The sequence below is a fragment of the Corythoichthys intestinalis genome, chromosome 11, assembly GCF_030265065.1.
Source record: "Corythoichthys intestinalis isolate RoL2023-P3 chromosome 11, ASM3026506v1, whole genome shotgun sequence".
NCBI classification, from domain to species: Eukaryota; Metazoa; Chordata; class Actinopteri; order Syngnathiformes; family Syngnathidae; genus Corythoichthys; species Corythoichthys intestinalis.
In genome coordinates this window covers 4,023,396-4,049,459 of record NC_080405.1, presented here as the reverse complement: position 1 = coordinate 4,049,459, position 26,064 = coordinate 4,023,396, and the positions used below count along the sequence as shown (strand labels likewise).

The following is a 26,064-nucleotide window of genomic DNA, read 5'->3' as shown; positions in this document are numbered from 1 at the left end:
TGAATAAATATTATAAAGTTTCAAAATGGTTCGTTACGCATGTTTGGTTGTCAATTGGACATCAATATTAAAAATTTTGACAAAACGATTTTGGAATTTTTGGTCTTTTTGGGCCCAAAATGATGATTTATAATTGGTCAGTGAAGGAAACAACAGTTTGGACATGAAGTTCAAGGTGTCACAAAAAAAGGGACCAAACCAGGCCATCGTAAACAAATCTTTCTTTGAAATATAAAGGCAACTTCAAAGGCATGCAAAATCAGACAAAATAGGCCCAGACCTTAAAGGGTTAATCACATTAAAATATTTGACCCATTTAACGCTCATGCCCCACTTAAACAGATTAAAATGACAGCACAGTGTCATGTCAACTTGTTACTTGTGTTTTTATGGTGTTTTGTCACCCTCTGCTGGCGCTTGGGTGCAACTGATTTTATGGGTTTCAGCACCATGAGCATTGTGCAATTATTGACATCAACAATGGCGAGGTACTGGTTTATTTTTTGATTGAAAATTTTACAAATTTTTTTAAAACGAAAACATTAAGAGGGGTTTTAATATAAAATTTCTTTAACTTGTACTAACATTTATCTTTTAAGAACTACAAGTCTTTCTATCCATGGATCGCTTTGACAGAATGTTAATGTTAATGCCATCTTGTTGATTTATTATTATAATAAATAAATACAGTACTTATGTACAGTATGTTGAATGTATATATCCGTCTTGTCTTATCTTTCCATTCCAACAATAATTTACAGAAAAATATCGCATATTTTAGAGATGGTTTGAATTGGGATTAATTACGATTAATTAATTTTTTTAGCTGTGATTAACTCGATTAAAAATTTTAATCGTTTGACAGCACTTTTCTTAAATAAAACACACAGAAAACATGTTTTTGACAATAATATCACATCTCAGGAATAATTTATGAGACATTGTACCGCCGACATACTATAATTTGTAACCGCGACAGGCCTACTCTTTATAGTTTGTCATCTCTGATAAGCCTGATGACCTTTTACAAAACACATTTTTAAATTATTTCCTCATAATGGAACTTTGAATCAATTAAAGGACATGTTCATGGAACATTCAATAAGCCAATATTGTATTTGACCTAGTGAAACAAAATTTTTCAGGGTCCATCTTTGCCATTTCTAACTCATTTTGCTATCCCATGATCCTTATGATATGGGTCCTAGGCCCTGCAAACCAATATTACTTTTTGTAAGGTTGGTCCTTCCAGAATCATGATTTTTGTGTCTTCAGGTAGTTCAATGTGTCCCATGTAAAATAAAGAAGCGGGGAGTCTAATTTCATGATCGGAATGGTGAGAATGTACGATGACATTTTTATGGCCATCTGGACAAGATAGAATGGGGTAGTTAACTAGACAGCTGAGAAAACTCTCCTTGACAGAAAATGGTTTGGGAAGCTGCTTGGTTGGCTAATAGACCTGCCACAGAAGATTAGTGATATAAAGATGTCACTTTACAGATCATATGAGCTGACGACTCCCTTGAGGCAAAGGAGCCATGTGTGTTTAAGCTGGAGAAGTACAATTCAACAGTGAAATCAAGTGTAGCTAGGACAGACTGGGAAGGAAGCTTTTTCCCCCTCATTAGTGTCGGATGAATTTCTTGGCGGACAAACGGAAATTAATATGAAAAGGGTAGAATGACGTTATTTTGGTGATCAATTCTTACTATGCATAAAGAATGGCCCTTGTTCATTTCTGCCCTGTGCAGAATTTTCATGTTGTTCATTGTTTTATCTGGATTCCAGTCACCTTAATTTCATCGTCTAAATAAACATGACCCTCAACCTATGGACAACACATACGAGCAAATGTATATTTGTGGGAATTAATAAAAATGTGTGTACAGATAGTGTACTAGTTGTGTTTCTCGCATGTGTACGAGCATACCAAGAGCTGAGTCACAAACTGTAATCTTTCCCCATGATTCACGGGGCACACAGATATCACTATTCACCAGAGGTGGGTTGTAATATTTCTACTTGAGTAAAATTTTTGGCTACTCCTCCCACCTCTCCTATTCACATACCTGGAGGAAACGCATGCGAGCACAATGAGAATATGCATACCATCCAAACCCATCAACTTTGACTGTGAGTAGGAATATCAAAATATTCACAACTCACTTGGAATGTTGTGATCAGGGTTGTGTGCTGCTGATTCTCATACAGATCTTCGATCCCCGCGTGGGCCAGCGTGGCTCAGTGGTAGAGTACTTGTAGTCGTTCCCCACCCCAACAGTTCCAGGTTTGATTCCCCACCCTGATAATCTTGTCTATGTATGCTTGTGCAAGGTGCTGAACCCCACGTTGCTCCTGATGCTGCATCATCATCAGTGTTGTTAATCTTACTTTTAATAAAAGTAATTAGTTACGGTTACAAACTACCGTAATTTTCGTACTATAAGGCACACCTGACTATAAGCCGCGACCCACCAAATTTGACACGAAAAGGGCATTTGTTCATAGATAAGTCGCACCGCACTATAAGCCGCAGTTGTCCTCGCTGTATTATGAGATTTTTACACCCAAAGATATTAACCGGTAACACTTTATTTAACAGCGGCATCATAAGACTGTCATAAGACCAAATGAAGTACCATGAACCAATTGGCTGCAAAGCTTCATTGCTTCAAGAAGCTTGATTTGGCCATCACTGCTCCCTTGGGGGAGACAGTCAACCTCTGCTTCCACCTGCTGTCGACACTGTTGTTGTCCAACACGCCTCCTAGTATGCATTGAAGCGCCACAGATGTAAATGAATGCTTACGACACATGTCATTTTGTGTCATCCGACAAATTATCTCTTTTGAATGGATGTAAAGATCCGAGCTGGACATAAATGGATTAAGCGACATAATTCACAATGTCATTAATGCCCATCCGCTGTCAAATACAATTTTTGGTAATAAAAAAAAAACATGTTCGATTGTAGCATCTACAAGGACAACGCCAACTTGGTGATGATAATCCATACTAAACAGGAAAACAGTCCATTATTTTCAAGTCATGGTATCTACCTGGATGCCATGCAAAAAAGAGTTGCCCTAGAGTATAAAATGATGCTCGCCACTCTAAATGCTAATGCTAACGAGAACGCGAATGCTATGCCAACGCACTGAGCCACCTAGCATCACGTTTGCAATTATCATTATCAGGCTATTGGAAAGCCTGCTAATGAGTTGATCTTAGATACATATACATATTGACTGAGTTTTGGTGGCCTTTAATGGTTGCCGCTATTACTGGTGGTTTGAACTCACCTCAGTAGCAGCCCAGCGTCAGTCAATGTAAACAGTAACTTAGCTGCTGCTGGCAATGTGCTGCGGGCGGCACACCTCAGCAATGGGGGATGGAATACTTCCTGTCGTTTTGCTCTAATTAGTTAAATAAATACCTACTTAAAAGCTTCTCCCATCTTTCTGCTTCCCATCACATGCAACGCGCTCAATCACACTGTTGTGCATCATGTATGTGTGTCCCATAGAGCACCACAGGGTGGGGGTGGGGGGGTGCCGCTCAGTTATACTAAAGGGCGAAACATTTGACAATACTGTACGCCATAAATGATAAGTTAATTAGAAAATAAGGCTAACGGATCAAATTAAACCACATTGTCACCAGCAACTCATGTTGGTATGCTCTGAAGACCAGCTAGCTTTTAGCTACGGTAGCTATCAGCAATGGCTGTTAAAAGCCAGGGATAAAATATACTCAAATATTTTTACGACAGGGCTTAGTAATTTAACACGCAGCATACCAGGATTTTTAATGTTTTTGCATTGTCCATTTTATAAGAAACAGTAACTTACCTGCTACTAAACAATGCCATCCAAGTTGCAGTGTCCCGCCAAATGAAATGTTTTCGTTGGCGCAATATTTTTGGGTAGATATTGTCTTGTTTGTTCAAGTTGAAGTTATTACTGATTAAAATTAGGTAAAGAGAGTTAATTAATTTAATACAGTTATATTGCTCACCTAAATACCTTAAGTATAATTGATACAATTTAAATCAAATGTACTACCCACAAAAATAATTTATTATAGTGTAGTGTCAACGTGCTTTGAGTACCTTGAAGGTATAAAAACGCTATACATGTGTAGGTCCATTCATCGTGCTGATCATGATACCATTGCGGATGGTGCGGATTAGCTCTGCTGTGCGTGAGGGCGATGTTGCCTTTTATTTATGGCGAGTGCTGTTGCCAAAATCATCTGGGAGAAACGGAAACAATAAAGCATAATTAAGACAAAAGCTTAGGTATGGTTTTTTTTTTTTTTTTTTTTTTTTTCAAAAGAACACGGGGGCCGCTCCACAGAATGTGACTATTACACTCCAGTGATGTAAAGTCGAAATCACTGAAGTTGAGTACGTCATAACCCAGGTACTACCTTTATAGTATTTTATTCATTCATTACACAGAGACGGACATATTGCAAGTATTTATTTTGATATAAATCTTTCTTTTTTCTTCTAGATGATGTATTTTTTTGGGCCAGCACCAGTAAATGGTAATTCCTTGCAAGCACAATACAGCAACTATTCCATCAAACTAAATAACTCGAAGAACCTATATCTTTAACATGGTATATGGATAAAAAACCAGTGGTACCTCAAGATACAAAATTAATTCGTTCCAGAGTGGCTTCCGTATCATGATTTTTTTCGTATAATGTACCACGTTTTAAATGCAGGGTTCATACCCTGCATTTAAAATGTACCCTAACCCTGAATTTCCTTGAAAATTCTTGGATTTTACTGTTGTGTTTTCAAGGTTTGAAAAAGGCTTGAATTTTCCACATCCTGTCCTTGAAAATGCTTGGAAGTGTTACGCACACAATATTTCTCAGCACCTTGTATAAAAATATAATTTGTAAAATGAAGGAAAATAAAATGAATTTCCTTCATCGCTGCTCCACGCTCGTTCTGTCATTGCTTTCCCTTGATGTCCCACATCACATCGTTGCTCCAAAGACTACAGTGCATTTCAGTTAGTGCATAAGTAGTTTGAAGTTTAATCAAGCATACAGTAGACAAACAAAGCAGCATTTAAATGCATACATGTGCATTTGCTGTGGTTTAGTACAATACTTTCATTGCACAACCAGTTCCTCTTTTTGTCACATTTTTATTCCGGCTGGGAGCCACTTCGCTTGGCTTAGAGCTGGTAGTGCTTTAGACTGCTGTTGTCTGATAATGACTTTTTAACCCAAAGCCGATATCCAGATATAGTCCAACTCTAAAAATCCGATACTAATATCAAACCGATACCGATATATGCAGTTGTGGACTTAACATATTATGGCTAATTGTGATGCCCCACTGTATGCTTTAATAATGATAAATGTCACAACTTCAAGATTTTCCAAATAAACATTCTGTGAAAAATAAAGGATAAACTTCAAATGAAGTCATGGGAAAAGTGCCTGCAGAATATTGCACCAATAGATTTATTGTTGAAATCAAAATAGTGCCAACATCAGTTTTTTTTTTTTAGATTAAGTGCAAAGTGCCAATAAGGCACTTATTCTGTCCTCAATGTATGTGTGGGTACAGAAATCGAGAGATTGTAAACAACTCAGGCTTTAATGAGAAGTCAGTCGCTGAATTAAAGTTGAATGACGTACCGCACGCAACATGTCACTTTTGTTCATTAATATTTAGCCATTGTTGCTAGGCGGGTCAAGCTCGCGTTTGTCCCTGATGCTAAATGCAGGGAAATAGTGTTTGAACAAGATGTTTACTGAACTAAACCTACCAGTTCTGTCCGAAAATGATGTCCCTGGTGCCAAATTCACTGGTAAAGATGTAGAAGAACATACAAATGTTCAGTTAAAAAGATGGCTTGAGTGTTGAGGCCTGAAAAAGAGTAGACCTGATCCAGAGGTAGCTTTTTTGTCGACACCTTTTTGTTGTGTGCTTTGCCTTACGCCACTGACAATGACATTCTCCTGTATCAACAGTCTATCTTTTACCAACATATGTCTGTCTTTCTTATATATTATATCCTCTGGTTGTCTTACGTCTCTGACCGTTCTTGGGGGTAATTTACATTGCTATTTTTGTGTAGTGATCGCAAATGTTATCAGTGATAGCCAACGAACATTTTTTGTTTGTTCATTAATGACAAATCTTAATTAAATAATTTATTTACACTTCCCCCTTACTAAAGTTTTTATATATTTTTTAACAGAAAATGTAACAACAGTGTCAGTCAGATACCATTTTGATTTTTTTCAGGTCATTCATCGTCAGACAGAAGCAGCACGGCAAAGCGCCACGCTAAAAAATAAGTAAAAATATCAAAAGGACTTACCTCTTCGTCCTTTGTAGGACCATGGCCAACAAAAAAATGTATTGCATGGGAAGGTGAAAGGCTTCACCTTGCTGGCGTTAAACTGGTCTTTTGGACGTCTGCACAAGTTGATCCATTGTTCACATTTTTTCCTTTTTTTTTTTTTGGCTTCGGGAAACATATGAAGAAAACATCCTTCTTATGTTGTAATGTTGAGGGTCGTTTCTACAAGTTCCATAGCAGCAGTGTTCACTCGACATGTTCTTTTTTGAAAAATTACCGGCAGAAATCAAGCAGTAATAACATGAGTTGTATGCGAGGGCGTGTCTATTTTGACCCACTTCTGAGTTACGATGGCGACGTCACACTCTAAAAATATCATTCGTGCGATACGCTATTGTATTTACTGTGGTCATCTTTCTCTTGACAAAGGCACGGAGACTTTTTTGAATAACTGAAAACAACAAAACATTGTGTCAATAATATGACATAAAGTCACAAAATAAATCAAAGTGTACACCACGTGTCAATTTGAAAAGCAACTGGTAGTACAGCTTGCAAGCAATAAAACAATGTAACCACATTTTACCACAAATGCAAAAAAAAAAATACACACATCTGCAATATACTACAACCTGCTCATGAATATAAAACAAAGGAAGATTATAACATAGATGTGATGCTTCTATGAGGCACAAACAATGTGGTGAGATGGCAAGAATTGCTATGGTCCACTGGCTGCAGACATTAGTGCGCGATATTATAGACCACCCGATAATACCGGACAACTCTAGTTTAGGCTTCGGCATGTGAAGAAAAAAACTTATATACACGTGAGGAAGAACTCATTTAGCACGCAAAGTAGTCACATAGAAGAGAGATTGAGAAAAAAAATACTGTTTCTAGCCTACGCACGCCTTTTAATGATTTTAAAACATCTGCAGAAGAAACGCCTGTATGTACCATGCTTTACATTGTTCGCCGTGTGTTTTCACTCATAATCAGACACTAAAAGCGACTTATGTAGTTGTTTTGGACGATGTGCGGAGGGTAGATAATGCATTATATCCGTATGTATCGATCTTATTGTTGTTTTAGCAGCTGATTATGATCGCAGATTTACGTTGCTGTGAACATGTCTGTCATTGAGGAAGAGACAGATTTATTTGATTTTCATTTTTGTTTCACTAGGCAAAGTGTTGGTGTTAGGAACAGCTCAATAAAGGCAGCAAAACACAGAGACTTCTGTCATCACCCTGTCAGAGTGTAGCTCGCTGTCAACTGAGCACAAACGTGTTAGTGAGGACAGTGCAGGTGCATTTATGGCGCGACTTTGAAAATATTCTGTGAGGGGAAATTACATATCTTCTACAGTATGTAATATCTTTCGTGTTTTGAATATGTTTTCGTAATATGCAACAACAACAAAAATGTTGAAAAACATTTTGCCAATTGAACATTTTGGTTACAGCAGCGTTCCTGTATCAATTTGTTTGTAACTGAGCAGCATTTGACCTCAATTCAGGGCATTTTAACTGAGTCAAAAATCCTGGGCATATTAAACTGCAGCATCGTGTCAATGTGTGAAAAGCAACATGTGCTGAAGCTGGCGCCTTGCCTCAGTGTGGCAGAGATGGGAGTAAAGTACCAAAAGGGCATGTGTTTGAGAAGCAGGAGTGCTAAAAACATTACAAATTGTGATGGAGGTGGCGAGAATGAAGGGAAATGTAGAAGTAGTGGCAGACGTGGTGAAGGGGGGCAGAGCGACTCGGGGCATAGCGTCCGGAGTTGCTCCACGGGCCTTAGTTTGTTAACTAGGATTGTCCTGATCCAGTCACGTGACCAAAAATAAGGCCGATCAAGCAATTGGGTTTTTATTTTATGCTATGTATAATTTAAAAATAAACTATTGTGTTGGCTGGAGTCACCATGGTTTAGAACCAGTTAACATTTTACAGTATGTTACTGCTACCTTGTGGTCATAATAATTCACTGCATTCATCGTGCAATGCTGTTTGGAACACATGCAATCAATTTTACAGTACACAGCCTGTCGGTCGCATTGATGATGTTGAGTGCTTTGTTACGTCTTTGCCTTGGAAACTATATGTATTTTACATCTATATCGACCTGTGAGTATGCAAAAGACTGTCTCAAAAAATTAGAATATTGTGTATTCTAATTTCCTGAGACAGTCCAGTATGTGTTTATGGGGAAAGCTGTATGAAAGAAATTTGTTAATAATTCCTGCTCACCTATACTTATAGCTTGTAGCTCAAGTGAAGTGTGGTGTCTACATGGTATTTATATACCGGTGTGTATTGTGCAGTTGGTTTGAAAGCATGCATGTTTCTTTGTTGCAGCTTCACAAACTTAAAACTAATTACTCCATATAAAAACAGAAAAGACCAAGCCTTGTGTTTTATTGGAGAACAGACATTGTTAGCGGGTACACTGGTATAGGCAGTACACTTACATACTTTTTTTTAAGAGATAAAAATTATTAAAATAATCCAGAAACACAATGGCATTGCCAAAAGTATATCTATATATAAATATATATATATAATATGTTTTATCCCCCACCACACTCCCAAAAAAAGAAGAGGAGGAAGTACTCCAAACAGTACAGTACTGTAACATGTTTGGAACTTTTGTTTAAATAATAAAGAAATTGGTATTGGATCGGGACTCTGTATCGGCACAGTCTCAAAATCAGGTGACTCGGACTCCTGTGCAAAAGTATGCCATTGGGACAACCATATTGAACACCCATGCATTAAAACCATATTTTCGCTCAACTAAGTCTTGAAAGCTAAAATCACAACTTGACTGTTCAAACCACTGTAGTTGTTCATGCTAAATCATTTTTTCCACTTTCTTCCTCATCCTTTCCCCCTCTTTGTTTGCCCTATTAAGTGGTATGATAACCCCACACACCGACTATATTGTACCTCCTCCACCCTTTCTCTTTCTTTTGCTTTTTTGCTTTCTCTCTCATCCACACCCCCTAGTCTCCCATTCCTAGGCAGTAATCATTTGCAAGACCTTGGCAGGCCAATTTCACATTAGCATATAAATAGCCAGTGCACAGAATGCCCATCACAATCTAGTACATTAAAATCTCAGGTCATAAGATTGAATGGGTTTTTAAATATAGCCCCATCTAACTTGTCCAGAGACAATTTAAGTCAGGGTAGCAGTTGTCCAATACAGCACAAAATTGTTTCTTGTTTCCAAAAACGGCACATCATTTGACTTTAAAAGTGCTATTTTTTGTGATTGGGTGGCAGGTGTACAGTGCATGTATGTGCGTATCAACGTACATAGGCACGCACATACATGCAACATAGAACATAGATACAACATGGAACATAAATACAACATAGATATATCTACTTCATACTTACATAGATTTACCCAGTACAAACAGTACATACATGAATATGTATGTACATGTACTAGACGTCGACTGATAAGGGATTTTCAAATGTCGCTGCCAATACCGATATCTAAAAACATTTTCATTCATTTTTTTAAATCATGTCATGCATGTGTGTATGAAAAAGTATCTGAACCTTTTGGAATGTCTCACATTTCTGCATAAAATCACCATCAAATGTGATCTGACCTTTGTCAAAATGACACAGATGTAAAAACAGTGTCTGCTTTAATGAAAGCCACCCAAACATTTATAGGTTTTCACATTTTAATGAGTATAGCATGCAAACAATGACAGAAGGGGGGGAGATAGGTAAGTGAACCTTCTGCCTAAGGAGACTTAAAGAGCAATAGAAACCAATTTTTACCAAACAATTTAAGTCAGGTGTGTGCCCAATCCCTGACGAGTGGTTTAAAGCTGCCCTGCCCACTATAAAACACACACCTGGTAAGAATTGTTTTGATGAGAAGCATTTTCTGATTGGCATCATGGCTCTGTCAAAAGAGCTGTCTGAAGACCTGCTATGAAGGATTGTTGTTGGTTTAAGGCAAGTGTGTCAAACGTACGGCCCACGAGTAGTTTTCCCACACTGTACTTTCTACTTTACTTGAGTAGATTTGTGAAGACAAAAAACTACTCTTATTCCGCGATTTTGGTCTACACTACATTCGTTAGTTTGCCTCTTCATTCTATATATTAGATTTGACTTAATTTTTGCCAGAGATGCCCACAGTGGCTCTAGCAGTTTCACCATTGAAATGTCTCAACAATAATCACATGACTCAATTATACCAATCACACGTAACAATACAGTCACATGACCACTCACAAGGTTGCAGTTAGAAGTCCTATGATCATGCCGGCCTTTGTATTCACAATCAATAACCCCCCCCCCCCCCCCCCCCCAATAATCGGCAAAAGCTGCTAAATACACAAAATAAAAAGAATATCCCCTACAAATCATAAACGCACACACACCAAAAAAAAAAAAATCACAAAAAAATTGTCAATTTATTCGATATTTTAATTTTGCCTGCCATTGACAGTGCTAGACATCCAATGAACACGCGCCCTCCTAGTCGACATGGACTGGACATCTAGTCCTGTTTTTGGTAGCGATTAAGTTAACAAAGAAGTGACCCTAGCATGCTGCAAAATTTTTACGAACCATGGGAGAAGGGGCAAAGCATGCCCACTCAATTTCTCTTGTAATTGCATATTTTAGTTATTGAAATACAATTACACTGAGAACTTCATTATATTACAGTATGTCCAATTAATGAAACTATCCTAATTTAACTGAATTAAGTACTTCAGATACCACCTCGGCAATATGATCTGCTCCAATGTTTAATCTTGGCATTGTTTAAAACAAAGTTTCAGTCAAAAGATATTTTTTCACTTTAATCCATGTAAATGTTGTGTTACATTTCCTTATTGCATTTAAATGTTCTAAACACATTTCCCTCCTACATTAAGGCTTCACCATTTGAAGAAGGTGATGATGATGACACCGATGAAGATTTCATTGAAGTATCAGAAAAAGAAGGATATGAGTCACATGTCCCTACAAATCTACAAGTGAAAGATGGTTAGTTTAACACACGCGTTCCACATACACAAACACTATTCACTTATTCATTTTGCATGTATTGATCATTTAAAGAGGTCAGGAAATCCGGGTAATTAAATTCCTATGATATGAGCATTTCGCATATTAGTAAATGGGGGAAAACACAGACATGGCTGAGAAAGCAGTTTCTGCTCTTGCAGCCCTCTTTAAAAGAAACTGCTTTATTTTAAGCTAAAAGAACTGTTGTGTTTGATAGAACAATATGCCTATATGCTGCCATCGCAAATTCATGGCGCATTAAGCCCCCGAACAATTTTTAATTTGTCCATTTTACCCCGGAGACACCCATTTACAGACGTCACGCAACCGCTTTTGTTTCAATCCAGCCATAAAAGGAAGGTAAGTACCGTATTGGCCCGAATAAAAGACGGCCCTGTTTATAAGACGACCCCCTCTTTTTCAAGACTCAAGTTTGAAAAAAAACGTTTTGAACACCAAATTAAATTTTATACAGAAAATAATTACAGTACATCTGAAACAAATGATTATAACAATGTATTATAGAGAAAAAGCATGTTATTTTGCCTCATTCATATCTTAATATCTTAACATTTAAATATGTAAACTAAAGTGCAATCACATTCGTAAATGAATGGCTTCTGGTTTTTGAAATGTAAATAAACCAATCTATTGTGATAAAACAACAAAATTGCAATGACTGCATTAACCATCAAAGTGAAGTCTAACTGTAACTGTAGTCTTGAAACAAATCTGAATAAGGAAAAACATTGCAATAAAATAATGCAAACTGGTTAAACTTGAGAGTAGCTGAGATCTATCATGACAGAACATCGCTTCAATGATATTCAATTCAATTCAATTCAATTCAATTGTATTTGTATAGCCCTGGATCACGACAACATTGTCTCAAAGGGCTTTGCAGAGGCAATATGATACACAATCAGAAACAGCAAACGAAGCAACAAAGATGAATAAATAAATTCAAGTCCTGGGTATCCCCCATCCTTAGACCCTCCATGTCGGCAAGGAAAAACTCCAAAAACTCCAGAGTCTTCGGGAGAAAACGAGAAACCTTGGGGAGTACCACAGTCAGGAGAGATCCACTCCTAGGACGGATAGACAGGACCGCTAATGGGAATTAGCAGGCGAAGTTACAGTCCCAAAAAATGCGGTGGAGTAAAGGAACAAGAAGAGGTCCATCTAGCCAGATGAGATGGGGGTAGCAACGAGGACGTCCATCCAGCTTGGGGTCCGGACAGTCCGGAGGCTGCAGCTGAAAAATAGCCCCTCCCCAGAGGGGAGGGGGGAAAGGGGACACCGGGTGACTAGTGATGAAGAGACTAGACAACTAGATATTAGCATTGGAAAATAGAAATAAAGTAAGGTAATTGGTAGGTCGAGTGAGAAAAAGGAGATAGAACTCAGTGGCTGTATTTCCCCCAGCTTTATAGCTTCTAGTGCAGCTTAGACTAAACTTTGAGTCTACTCCGACTTCAACTAGCCTGACCATAAGCTTTGTTGAATAGGAACGTTTTTAATCTAATCTTAAATGTGCCGACTTTCTCAGCTTCTTTAATATTACCTGGAAGCTGATTCCATAAAACAGGGCTAAAGTGGCTAAAGGCTCTAGCCCCGACAGTACTTTTAGAAACCCTGGGAACTACCAGTAGACCTGCATTCTGAGAGCGGAGTGTTCTGTTGGGGCGGTATGGAACCAGAGCATCGGAGAGATAAGATGGCCCCAACCCATTGATGGTCTTAAATGTAAGAAGGAGGATTTTAAATTTAATTCTAAACTCGACTGGAAGCCAGTGAAGGGCCTGGAGCACAGGGGTGATGTGCTCTCTTCTATTGGTTCCTGTTAAAAGTCTTGCTGCTGCGTTTTGGACAGGCTGAAGACCTTTTAGGGAACTTTTAGGACAAGCTGCAAGTAGGGAGTTACAGTAATCCAATCTCGATGTAACGAACGCGTGAATTAATTTTTCTGCATCGCTTTTAGATAAAATATTTCTAAATTTTGGCTATGTTGGGCAGGTGAAAGAAGGCCGTTCTGCAGGTTTGTTTAATGTGAGCTTTAAATGATAAGTCAGGGTTGAATAAAACTCCTAGGTTTTTAACTGTGGTGCTGGAGGCTACACTTACATTGTCCAGAGTGACTATCTGGGCAGCTAAAGAGTCTCTCACACTTTTCTGGCCTATTAAAAGGACTTCTGTCTTTTCAGGATAAAGTAGAAGATAGTTAGTGCTCATCCAGGTATTTATATCTCGGACGCAGGTGCTTAGTTAGTCTACTTGCCTGATCTGCTCAGGTTTAATTGATAAATACAGTTGTGTGTCGTCAGCGTAACAATGAAAGTTAATGCTATCTTTTCTGATGATATTACCTAGAGGAAGCATATACAGCGTAAACAAGATGGGCCAGAGGACCGATCCTTGCGGCACACCATAACTAACTCTAGAGTACGGTGATGATTGCTGGTTTACATTGACAAACTGGTACCTATTAGATAAATATGATTTAAGCCAGCAGAGGGCTGCTCCTCTAATGCCTATGTCACATTCTAATGTCTGCAATAAGATATTATGGTCGATTGTGTCAAAGGCTGCACTCAGGTCCAACAGAACCAGGATCGAGACTAATCCAACGTCAGCGGCTAGTAACAAGTCATTAGTTACTTTGACTAATGCAGTTTCAGTGCTACGATGAGCTCGAAAGCTAGACTGGAAATGTGCAAATAAACTATTGTCCTGTAGGTGCTGACAGAGCAGCTTTAATTACCACTTTTTCAAGGACTTTGGAGAGAAATGGTAAATTAGAGATAGGTCTATAATTGGCCAATATATCAGGATCAAGAGTGGGTTTTTTCAAAAGCGGTTTAATAACTGCATATTTAAAGGACTGCGGCACGTGGCCAGTAACTAATGAGGTATTTATTATATTTAAGATAATATCAATCGTTAGAGGCAGGGTCTCTTTAAAAAGTTTGGTTGGGATCGGGTCTAGGAGGCATGTTGATGGTTTGGAGGACATTATAATTGAATTACATCAATTTGGTCTACAGTGGTAAAGTTATTTAATATTTTAGAGGGGTTTATAGGAGATTCTGATTTTTTTGTCTGCACTTTATCAGACCTAATAGTTGGAAGTAATTCATTTATTTTATTTCTAATAGTTGCGATTTTATTGTTAAAAAATTTTAGGAAGTCATCACTGCTAAGGGTAGTTGGGATACAAGGTTCTATTGAGCTGTGACTATTTGTCAGCCTTGCTACAGTGCTGAACAGAAACCTAGGATTATTTTTGTTTTCATCTATTAAGGATGAGTAATATCTGGTTTTAGTCGTACGCAAGGCTTGTTTATAGGTCACTAAACTGTGTTTCCAGGCAGAGAGAGTGTGCTCTGTGTTGGAACGGCGCCAAAGTCTTTCTAATTTACGTGCCGATTGTTTAAGAGAGCGTGTTTCAGCATTATACCAGGGAGAGGCTCGTCTCGGCTTGACAAACTTTAATTTGGGGGGAGCGACAATATCGAGTGTAGTACGAAGAGTAAACGTAAAACTATCAACAAACTCGTCATTAACAGCAGGGCCGGACATTATTCCTTCATAATCAGATGACATGGAGGCAAATATTGGCTGGATTATCTGTTTATACTCTGAAACAGAGCGATCACATAATGTCCTTTTCATCTGAGTTCTAGTCACTAGTGACGGATTAACTTGAAGCACAAACTGAAAGGTAATTAGAAAATGATCAGAAAGTACAGGGTTATGGGGATGGACACTAAGATCACTAATCTCCGTACCGTAGGTTAAAATCAGGTCAAGAGTGTGCTTGTGACTATGAGTTGGGTTATTTACATTTTGAATGAAGCCAGTCCCATCTAGTTGGTCATTAAAAGCCTTACCAAGAGAGTCGCCGTCATCATCAGCATGTATATTAAAATCCCCTACAATTATAATTCTTTCCCAGCTTAGCAAAATACTGGATAAAAAGTCAGAGAAATCTAACAAAAACTGTAAGTAGGGACCAGGGGGACGGTAAACCACTATGAAAAGAACTGGTTTTTGGTTCTTCGAGTTAGCATCTATAATTGATAGTACTAGACTTTCAAAGGAGTTATAAATGTAATTAGCTTTACTTTTTGGGCTCATACCTAATCAAGAGTGTGATATTACTGCCACCCCCCCTCCGCGGCCCGTGCTTCTAGCTGTGTGAAAATTCACGTGACTTGGGGGTGTGGATTCATTAAGTCTAACAAAGTCATACTGCTGAAGCCAAGTTTCACTCAGGGCCAAAATATGAATATTATAATCCCCAATTATGTCATTAACTACCAGAGATTTAGGCGAGATTGACCTGATGTTTAATAATCCACATTTTATATATTAAGTTATTTTATTTTCACTGCTATCAGGGGCTATATGTATTAAATTCTTTGGTCTCGTTCTTATAGTACTCTGTTTTCTTCTGTTCACTATACGAGGCACGGACACAGTGCCTCTGCCACAGTGATATCTGGCGCCATCTAGCGTCGTGAATGGGTATTACATCTGCACCGTGAATATAATACGACCCCCACTTTTTCAGTCTTATTTCAATGCAAAAAACACCGAATTCGGGCCAATACGTTAATTATATTTATTATTTGAAATGTCTGTCATTTTTAGCTTAGAATCATTAATTGATGTCAAATATTTAGTTAAAAAAAAAGACTTTAAAAAATTATTCACTCACATAATTTAAACTTTTAAACAAATTACATCACAATGAAAAAAATTGTGTCCGTAAATGAGTCATGGATATCTACCTCTTAATTATTGATTAAATGTTTTTTTTTTTGTTGTTGTTGCTGTCGCATTTTCCCCAATATTGTAGATGATAAATAATCAATACAAACAAACAAAAAAATGTTTAAAAGGGTAAATTTATGAAAAAGAAAATCTGGACCACTCCTTGATGTCTGCGATTTCTGCATCACGACCCTTTTTATATTACCATGTTTCACCCATAAAATCCCCCAAAATCCAGCTGTGGTCATTCACAGCTGTTTCTTGACACTCGGTGATACATGCTACATGAAGTTTTTGGATCGAAAAGAGGTAAGTACGTGATAGTATCTCGTTAAAATCATGGCGTTTTTAATTATGCTTACGCGTACTCTCACCTCCAGTTAGGATTTTGCTGTTTTTTTTTGTTTTTTTTTAAATGCCCTCCTGTTCAAAATTTTTCATCCCCCACAAAATTGAGATTTTAAGCTTTCCAATGATATATCACACATGCAGAGAGGACAGTTTTGAAATTTGGCCAAATTAGGGGTCTCAACTTCAAGTCACCTGACTGTTTTCCGCCATATTTATATAAATCCAATATAAGCGTGCCAAAAATGAAAATTATTGCACTAATGTTAATTTTACATGTAGAAACTAATCTGGCACTCAAATCTACCTGATGAAGTTGGCCCCCCATCAGAAGGAACTTTATAGACAAACTATGTCATTTGTTTGTGCTTGGTTTGTGCTCGTTTGTGCTGCTTAAGTTTTTGAGATGTTTACAATTCTTTTATACGTCAACCTGAGGTCAACCAGCCCCACATTTTGATTAAAAATGGCTCAAATTTGTGTCAATCGCTTGTGCTGGTTTGAGCTGTAAAAATTTTTGTTCGTGCTGCTGTCGTTTTTTAAATTTTGAGATATTAATTTCGAGTGATGACATCAATAGCTTTTTTTTTTTTTACCATTCCATAGTAATTCCGCCCAAAACAATGGACCAGGGAACACCCACTTTACCTCAGCAATTCTGGTTGCAAAATCACAACCAGAATTTACGATCGTTTCTAGATTTCTAGTGTTATGCTAGCTAGTACATGATGACAGAATGACAGAAAGGTCTCATGGCAATTAGAGAATACAAAGCTTATTAGTAGCATGCAGGAGACTGCAGAAATCTGCGGCTCTTTCTGGGTGTGACATTATCTTTTGTTTGGAATTTTCCGTGGGCGGGGCCGAGGCAGCTGAGAAAGGAAGACTAATTATGATCTAATTTAATTATTGAGCCTTTTCTGTCACTGTTTGGATTGATTTGTGTCCAAAATGGTGTCTGCTATTATTATGAGGTCACTTGCTGTAGTATTTCATCGCACCTTAAAGAATGGAGGTGTGTAATTAAAAGTTCTTTCAGTGATTAGGTTCTGGCATACTGATAATAATTTGGAAGGCAAAACGGATATTCATTTAAACTTCGCCATGTTTTGCTGCCAGGTTTGAGTCCCTCTTCATCCACTCTGACGGCATCACAGCGTACCACTACAAACATAGCAGAAACATCTTCCCCTGGTTCCCAAGCTTCCACCTCCTACTACAAGAGACTGAAAAGACTGAAAGAAGATGAGAGGGATCCAACTTGTGCCGCTGCAACACTCCACCTCCTCCGAAATAAACTTTCTTTAACTGCAGCACCCAGGTGAAAAAGACTTTCAATTTTATGCTGCAAAGTAGATATTATTACTAGGGCTGTCAAAATTATCGCGTTAACGCGCGGTAATTAATTTTTTAAATTAATCACGTTAAAATATTTGACGCAATTAACGCACATGTCCCGCTCAGACAGTATTCTGCCTTTTGGTAAGTTTTACAGCAAGCTTTTTTGTGCTGTCTAACAGCAAACTCTTGTGGTTGCTTTGCGACATGGTTTATTGCTTTCTTGCCAGTTCAATAGGGCTGCACGACGTCTCGGGCTGACGCCTACGTTGTAATGTTGTGCTTATATGATCCTTGGACAAGATTTGTCCGTTAAGTATGATTGTTGTAAAGAATGTACATATTATGTTAGTAAGCGAAATGTTATATTTTCTGTATGAGACGCTTTTTGTTTATGTTTAGTGAACCTGTATAGCGTGCTAAGCTAATGTTGTTGCTAATGCAATGCTTGTGTACTTTTTTTTGTAGTTTCACTACGGTCTAAAGAGGACAGTGGTTTGAGGCCATTTTATTAATAAATCAGATGAAAAAGGAAGAAGTCTGATTATTAAGGCGCCGTTCACTAGCTGTCTAGCTTTGGAAAAAGTAGACGCTTCGGAGTGAGGACAGCATAGACAGATTTAAATGACAGTAGAGTGAAATGCCCACTACAGTCCTTAGTCCTCAGTATGTTGAATGTATATATCCATTTTGTGTCTTATCTTTCCATTCCAACAAATTATTTTACAGAATATATATATAATTTACTGAAAAATATGGCATATTTTATAGATGGTTTGAATTGCGATTAATTGCGATTAATTACGATTAATTAATTTTTAAGCTGTAATTAACTCGATTAAAAATTTTAATCGTTTGACAGCCCTAATTATTACAATTAAAGCCTGCGCATTGACTAGTGTGAGGAATTTATTGTATATATAGAAATTCAGAGTTTTTAACACCTGAATACTGACTGCTCCAATCAATTTATAAATATAAGAAAAAAACACTTGGCTGAGAAGATTGCGGCCTTTGGGAGGAAAAAGAACCACATATGAGGTCCCCAAACTCAACCCTCTCAACGGCTATGTTGCACCACGATTTGTTGTTCTTAACCTTGGTAAAGATACCCAACCCCACAAGTTTTACATACACTGCTGGCCAAAAGTATTGGCACCCCTGGAATTCTGTCAGATAATGCTCAATTTCTCCCAGAAAATGATTGCAATTACAAATGCTTTGGTCATCATAGCTTCATTTATTTTGCTTGCAATGAAAAAAACACAAAAGAGAATGGGGGAAAAAAATCATTATTATTTTACACAAAACTCCAAAAAGGGGCCGGACAAAAGTATTGGCATCCTCAGCCTAATACTTGGTAGCACAACCTTTAGACAAAGTAACTGCAAACAACCATTCCGGGATCTATCACTAAGTTTCTCACAATGCTCTGCTGGAATTTAGACCATTCTTCTCTGGCCAACTGCTCCAGGTCTCTGAGATTTGAAGGGTGCCATTTTCAGATCTCTCAACAGGTGTTTTATAGGATTTAGGTGTGGACTCATTGCTGGCCACTTTAGAAATCTCCCATGCTTTGGCTCAAACCATTTTCTTCTACTTTTTGAAGTGTGTTTTGGGTCATTGTCCTGCTGGAAGACCCATGACCTCTGAGGGAGACCCAGACTGTGGGGACTGTTTTCTTTTGTTTGAAGGCCTCGTTTTTTTCCCCCTGTAAACTTGATGTTCCCGAAAAGCTCTACTTTTGTCTCATCTGACCAGAGAACATTCTTCCAAAACATTTTTGGCTTTCTCAGGTAAGGTTTGGCAAACTCCAACCTGGCTTTATTTAATCTCTGGGTCAAAAGTGGGGTCTTCCTGGGTATCCTACCATAGAGTTCCTTTTCATTCAGACGACGACGAATAGTACGGGTTGACACTGTTGTACTCTTGGACTGCAGGACAGCTTGAACTTGTTTGGATGTTAGTTGAGGTTCTATATCCACCATCTGCTCAATCTTTCGTTGTCCGTCCACATCTAGGGAGGTTAGCCACTGTGCCATGGGCTTTAAACTTATTGATGACACTGTGCACGGTAGACACAGGAACATTCAGGTCATTCTCAATTTTGCTTCTCAAGTCCTCAGACAGTTCTTTGGTCTTCTTTCTTTTTTTCCATGCTCAATGTGGTACACACAAGGACAGGACAGAGGCTGAGTCAACTTTAATCCATTTTGACTGGCTGCAAGTGTGATTTAGTTATTGCCACAGGTGCTTTTATTACACAAATTAGAGAAGCATCAGATGATTTTTCAAAGGATGCCAATACTTTTGTCCGGCCCATTTTTGGAGTATTGTGTAAAATGATAATGATTACATTTTTTTTTCATTCTCTTTTGGGTTTTGCATTGCAAGCAAAATAAATGATGATATTACTACCAAAGCATTTGTAATTCCAATCATTTTCTGAGAGAAATTGAGCATTATTTTAACGAATTGGAGGGGTGCCAATAATTTTGGCCAGCAGTGTATGTAAAGCCCTCTGCGTGTCTCAACATTCGCTGAACCCCTTATATCCAACCCTCAGAGTGACTTCAACCCCAGAGATAGGAGAGCCCGCTCTACATTTTAATGGGAAGGTGTGTCCATAGAGGTGAGGAGGTCTTCCAAGTGTTTGGCCCACCGACTCACAACATCCGAGTCGAGGTCGGCAGTGCCCATCTCCACTATATACAGTGTTGATGGTGGCATTGAGTCCAAGTGGACCGTGTTTGACCGCTGCTGGAGCTTTGTTTGCACCTCCACATTGAGAGGAGTAAGGAGAGTGTCAGACCGAGACAACGAGGTGGACTCAGTTGCGGAGTTTTGGACAAAAAAACTTTTATTTTGAAAACAGAGGTTCTTCCGCTGACATGCGGGGATGAGAAAAAGTACAAACAGAAAGCGCTCCAACGGAGGAATGAGTCAGAATGACTAGAATCAAAATAAGGTTTCAAACACAAAGCACTCCAAAAGGGAGATGAGGCAAAAACATAAAGCGCTTCTGATGGAGGAAAAAGTCAAGCTGTCTAGGATCAAAAATTACAAAAACAAAGCGCTCCAAATGGAGGATAATGCACAGAATAACTATGATACAGTAGCTATGGCGAGAGGCTGACATGACTGACCTTAGATGAAAGACACTTCTGCACACGTCAAATGGAAACTAAGGCAATATATACACAGGGGGTAATGGGGAACAGGTGGAAACAATAGGTGATTAGGTGACCAGAGGAAGGGCAAGTACGCAGACACGAGGAGGGTGAAGCCTTCAAAATAAAACAGGAAATGACATGACATGACAGAACCCCCCCCTCTAGGACCGGCTACCAGACGGTCCAGGCTGGTCGGGGTGGTCCCTGTGGAAGTCCCTGATCAACGAGGGGTCCAGGATGAACCGCGTGGGAACCCATTGTCTCTCCTCCGGGCCGTAGCTCACCCAGTCCACTAGGTATTGACGGCCATGACCTCGGGGTCGCACCGCCAGCAACCTCCTGACCCGATAGGCAGGGCCGCCGTCGATGTCCAGAGGAGGTGGAGGGCGTGGCATAGGCACCATGGAGCTCTCCACCACAGGCTTGACTTGGCTGACGTGGAAGGTGGGGTGGACTCTCAGGGAGCGTGAAAGACGTAGACGTACCGCTGCTGGGCCTACAACCTTCGATACAGGAAATGGACCCACAAAGCGGGGGGCCAACTTCCGGCAGGTGGCCCGGAGGGGAAGGTTTCGTGCGCTTAGCCACACTCGCTGTCCTGCCTGGTAGGCAGGTGCTGGGCGTCGGTGGCGGTCTGCAGCCCTTTTAACTCGATCCCCTTGGCGGACGAGGACTTGGCGAGCTGCTTCCCATATGCGTCTGCTACGGCGGACCAAGGCATGGGCAGACGGGACCGAGACCTCTCGCTCCTGTGCAGCAAACAAAGGCGGATCGTAGCCATGGACGCATTTAAAGGGTGACATACCTGTGGTGGAGGTGGGAAATGTGTTGTGGGCATATTCGACCCAGACCAGGTGGTTGTTCCATGTGGATGGGTTCTGGGATACCAAACACCGGAGGCCGGTCTCCAACTGTTGGTTGAGGCGCTCGGTCTGGCCATTGGACTCCGGATGGTATCCTGACGTGAGACTGGCCTTAGCCCCGATGAGGCGGCAGAATTCCCTCCAAAAGAGTGACACAAACTGTGGCCCCCGGTCCGAGACAATGTCCCGAGGGAAGCCATGAATGCGGAATACCTCCCGCATCATGATCCCTGCAGTGTCTTAGGCAGAGGGCAAGGCAGGCAGGGCTATGAAGTGGGCCATCTCGGAGAAGCGGTCAACTACGGTCAGGATTGTGGTGTTTCCCTGGGATACAGGAAGCCCCTTGACAAAGTCCAAGGAAATTTCAGCCCATGGTCTGGAGGGAATCGGGAGGGGTTGAAGAAGGCCCATGCGTGGTCTGGTGGACGTCTTGTTTTGGGTGCAGACCGAGCAAGCCTCGACATACTCCCGGACCTCCGGCTCCATGCCTGGCCACCAGAACCTCCGGGAGATGGCGTGCATGGTGCGCCTGACTCCCGGATGACAGGAAAGCGGCGTGGAGTGGGCCCATTGGATCACCCGGGGGCGTAGGTCAGCCGGGACGAATAGTCGGTTCTCAGGGCACCCCCGAGGTGTCCGGACCCCCCCTAATGCCTGCTTAACCTCCGTTTCTATTTGCCAAGTTACCGCCCCTACCACACAATTCAGTTGCAGGATGGTTTCAGGTTCCTTGGCTACAGGCTCGGGGTCGTAGAGGCGTGAGAGGGCGTCTGCTTTGATGTTCTGGGACCCCGGCCTGTAAGAGATAGAGAAGGAAAATCTGTCAAAAAAGAGCGCCCACCTGGCCTGGCGAGAATTGAGTCGCTTAGCTGTCTTTAGATACTCAAGATTGCGATGATCAGTCCAGACTATGAAGGGCTGCTCTGCCCCCTCGAGCCAATGCCGCCACTCCTCCAGAGCGGTTTTGATGGCGAGTAGTTCTCGGTCGCCAACGCTGTAGTTCCGCTCCGCTGGCGACAGGCGGCGGGAAAGGAAGGCGCAGGGATGCATCTTCCCATCATGCTCAGCTCGTTGGAACAGTATTGCCCCAATGCCCTCACAGGAGGCGTCGACCTCCACCACGAACTGACGATGGGGATCAGACATGGTCAGGATGGGGGCTGTGGTGAAGCGGGTCTTCAAGGCCAGGAACGCTGCTTCAGCCGCAGGGGTCCATTCGAATTGCACCTTGGTGGAAGTAAGAGCGTGGAGAGGGCCTGCAATTTTACTAAAACCGCGGATAAACCGCCTGTAAAAGTTGGCGAACCCGAGGAACTGCTGAAGCTTTTTTCGACTGCCCGGTGTTGGCCAGTTAACTACTGTTTCTACTTTTGCAGGGTCCATCTGGACACCCCCAGGAGTTACTATAAAGCCCAAAAACGAAATTGGGCTAACATGAAATTCACTTTTCTCAGCTTTGACAAAAAGATCGTTGGCAAGAAGACGCTTTAAAACAGATTCAACATGGTGCTTGTGGGTAGTTATATCTGGGGAGTAAATAAGGATGTCATCTAGATAAACAAAAACAAAACGGTCAAGAAAGTCTCGGAGAACGTCATTGATCAACGCCTGGAAGAACGCGGGGGCGTTAGTGAGGCTGAAGGGCATAACTAGATACTCATAGTGGCCATCTGGGGTGTTAAAGGCCGTCTTCCACTCATCTCCCTCCCTAATGCGGACTAAGTGGTAGGCGTTGCGTAGATCTAATTTAGTGAAGACCTTGGCCTGCTGCAATTGGTCGAATACCGAAGACATGAGGGGGAGTGGATAGCGATTCTTGATGGTGATGTCGTTGAGCTGGCGGTAGTCTATGGTGGGACAGAGTGACCCATCCTTCTTTCCTACAAAAAAGAAGCCCGCCCCAGCAGCGGACGAGGAAGGACGGATGAGCCCTGCTTTCAGGGAGGCTTGAATGTATTCACGCATGGCGACTTTTTCAGGACCGGAGATAGGATAAAGGCGCCCCCTAGGGATAGTGGAGCCCAGGATAAGATCAATAGCACAGTCATAGGGACGGTGGGGTGGCAGAGACTGGGCTCGGGTCTTGTCAAAAACCTGGCGTAAATGGTGATAGCACTCTGGGATGGTGCTCAAGTCGATTTCCGGTTCTGGAGTGACAGAGAGAGAAAACTTGTTAATTGCAGTCTCACCATTAACATGACCTTTGACCCCAGGGTTCTTTTCTCCCAGACAACGTCCCCTGCAGTCCACACCCCACCCCAGTATGGACCCGGAGTTCCACTCAATGTGGGGTTGGTGTTTGCGAAGCCATGAGAGTCCCAAAACTATTGACTGAGCTTGAGCAGGAAACAAATGGAATGACATGGTCTCAGTGTGTCCTTGGACTGTGATTTCTACAGGTTCGCAGGAATGGGTGATGGTAAACAGTTTCTCTCCATTGAGGGATCTGGCCACCAGGTGTCGGTCAAGTGGGACAGCCTGTAGACCCAGGAGGTTGCAAACCCCCCATGGCATCAGACAGTCATCAGCGCCGGAGTCAATGAGGGTGGGGAGTGTATGTGAGGAGGACCCGTGCTTTACTTGAATGGTGGTCGTAGAGCGAGGAGTCGCACACACAGGTTGACTGTTATGGCTGGGCTTAGCTCTGCGGGCGGCGCAAACTGCCACCAGGTGTCCCGAGCTCCCACAGTAGAAGCACAGTCTCTCCTGGTGTCGGCGTCTGCGCTCCTCTGGGGATGTACGTGTGGGTCTGAGTTGTATGGGTACGGTATCGTTATGGTCCCTATGAGGTGCGAACGGCGGGGTGTGAGCGCGGCGAGGTCCGGACCGCTCCAGCGACTCGGGAGGCGGTCTCACAGCGTGGATAGGTTGGCTTTTGCTAAGCTCCTCAAGACGGTGGTCAGTGCGTATGGCTTGGGCGATGAGGTCGTCCAACCCCTGCGGAAGGTCGAGCGGTATGAGTCGATCCCGGATAGTAGGAGAGAGTCCCTTGAAAAAAGTGTCATACAGGGCAGTGTGGCACCAGCCACAACCCGTGGTCAGGGTACGGAACTGAATAGCATAGTCGTTGACTGAGTCTTTACCTTGATGCAAGCTGCTGAGTTCTCGGGCTCGGTCTCTCTCAGAACAAACAGGGTCAAACGTCTTCTTTAGGGTGTCTTTAAATGAGGACAAGACATGGCAAGATAGTGAATCGTGCTCCCACTCCGCCATGGCCCAGGTCCGGGCCCGTCCCGACATATGGGATACCATGAAGGCGATACGAGAGCGATCCGAGGTGAAATCGTGAGGCGAACAATCAAAGTGCAAGCTGCATTCAGTAATAAAAGCTTGGCTTGTACCTGGATCCCCACAAAACCGCTGCGGCGGCGCTAACCTAGGTCCTCTTCCAGAGACTGTGGGGGAGGAAGCAGGAGAGGGGCAGGCGGGGGATCCGGTAGTGGGGGCTGAGTGTGCTGAGAGCAGCTGGGCTGTGAGCTCCATCATCTGCTTGTTCATGTGGACCAGCTGTGCAGCCATCGCGGCCTGGAAGTCCTCCTGGCGGGTGAGGCGAGCCGCTTGCTCTCGCAGCGTGGCAAAGAATTCAAAAAACTCCGCTGGGTCCATTTCTGGCAGAAGTGTTCTGTCAGACCGAGACAACGAGGTGGACTCAGTTGCGGAGTTTTGGACAAAAAAACTTTTATTTTGAAAACAGAGGTTCTTCCGCTGACATGCGGGGATGAGAAAAAGTACAAACAGAAAGCGCTCCAACGGAGGAATGAGTCAGAATGACTAGAATCAAAATAAGGTTTCAAACACAAAGCACTCCAAAAGGGAGATGAGGCAAAAACATAAAGCGCTCCTGATGGAGGAAAAAGTCAAGCTGTCTAGGATCAAAAATTACAAAAACAAAGCGCTCCAAATGGAGGATAATGCACAGAATAACTATGATACAGTAGCTATGGCGAGAGGCTGACGTGACTGACCTTAGATGAAAGACACTTCTGCACACGTCAAATGGAAACTAAGGCAATATATACACAGGTGGTAATGGGGAACAGGTGGAAACAATAGGTGATTAGGTGACCAGAGGAAGGGCAAGTATGCAGACACGAGGAGGGTGAAGCCTTCAAAATAAAACAGGAAATGACATGACATGACAGAGAGGTGGATTGGGCATCTGGACCAGATTCCT

The 26,064-nt window shown here is 41.4% G+C and overlaps 1 protein-coding gene across 3 annotated transcripts in view; it reads left to right on the top strand.

The window, feature by feature from the left end:
• uvssa (UV-stimulated scaffold protein A) overlaps nt 1–26,064 on the top strand; it is a 95,421-nt gene that overhangs the window by 48,764 nt on the left and 20,593 nt on the right. For all 3 annotated transcript variants that reach the window (XM_057849510.1, XM_057849509.1, XM_057849508.1), the window contains 2 exons: nt 11,260–11,371; nt 17,636–17,837. In XM_057849510.1, coding sequence (XP_057705493.1) covers nt 11,260–11,371; nt 17,636–17,837 — 314 coding nt within the window. The remainder of the gene's footprint in view (nt 1–11,259; nt 11,372–17,635; nt 17,838–26,064) is intronic.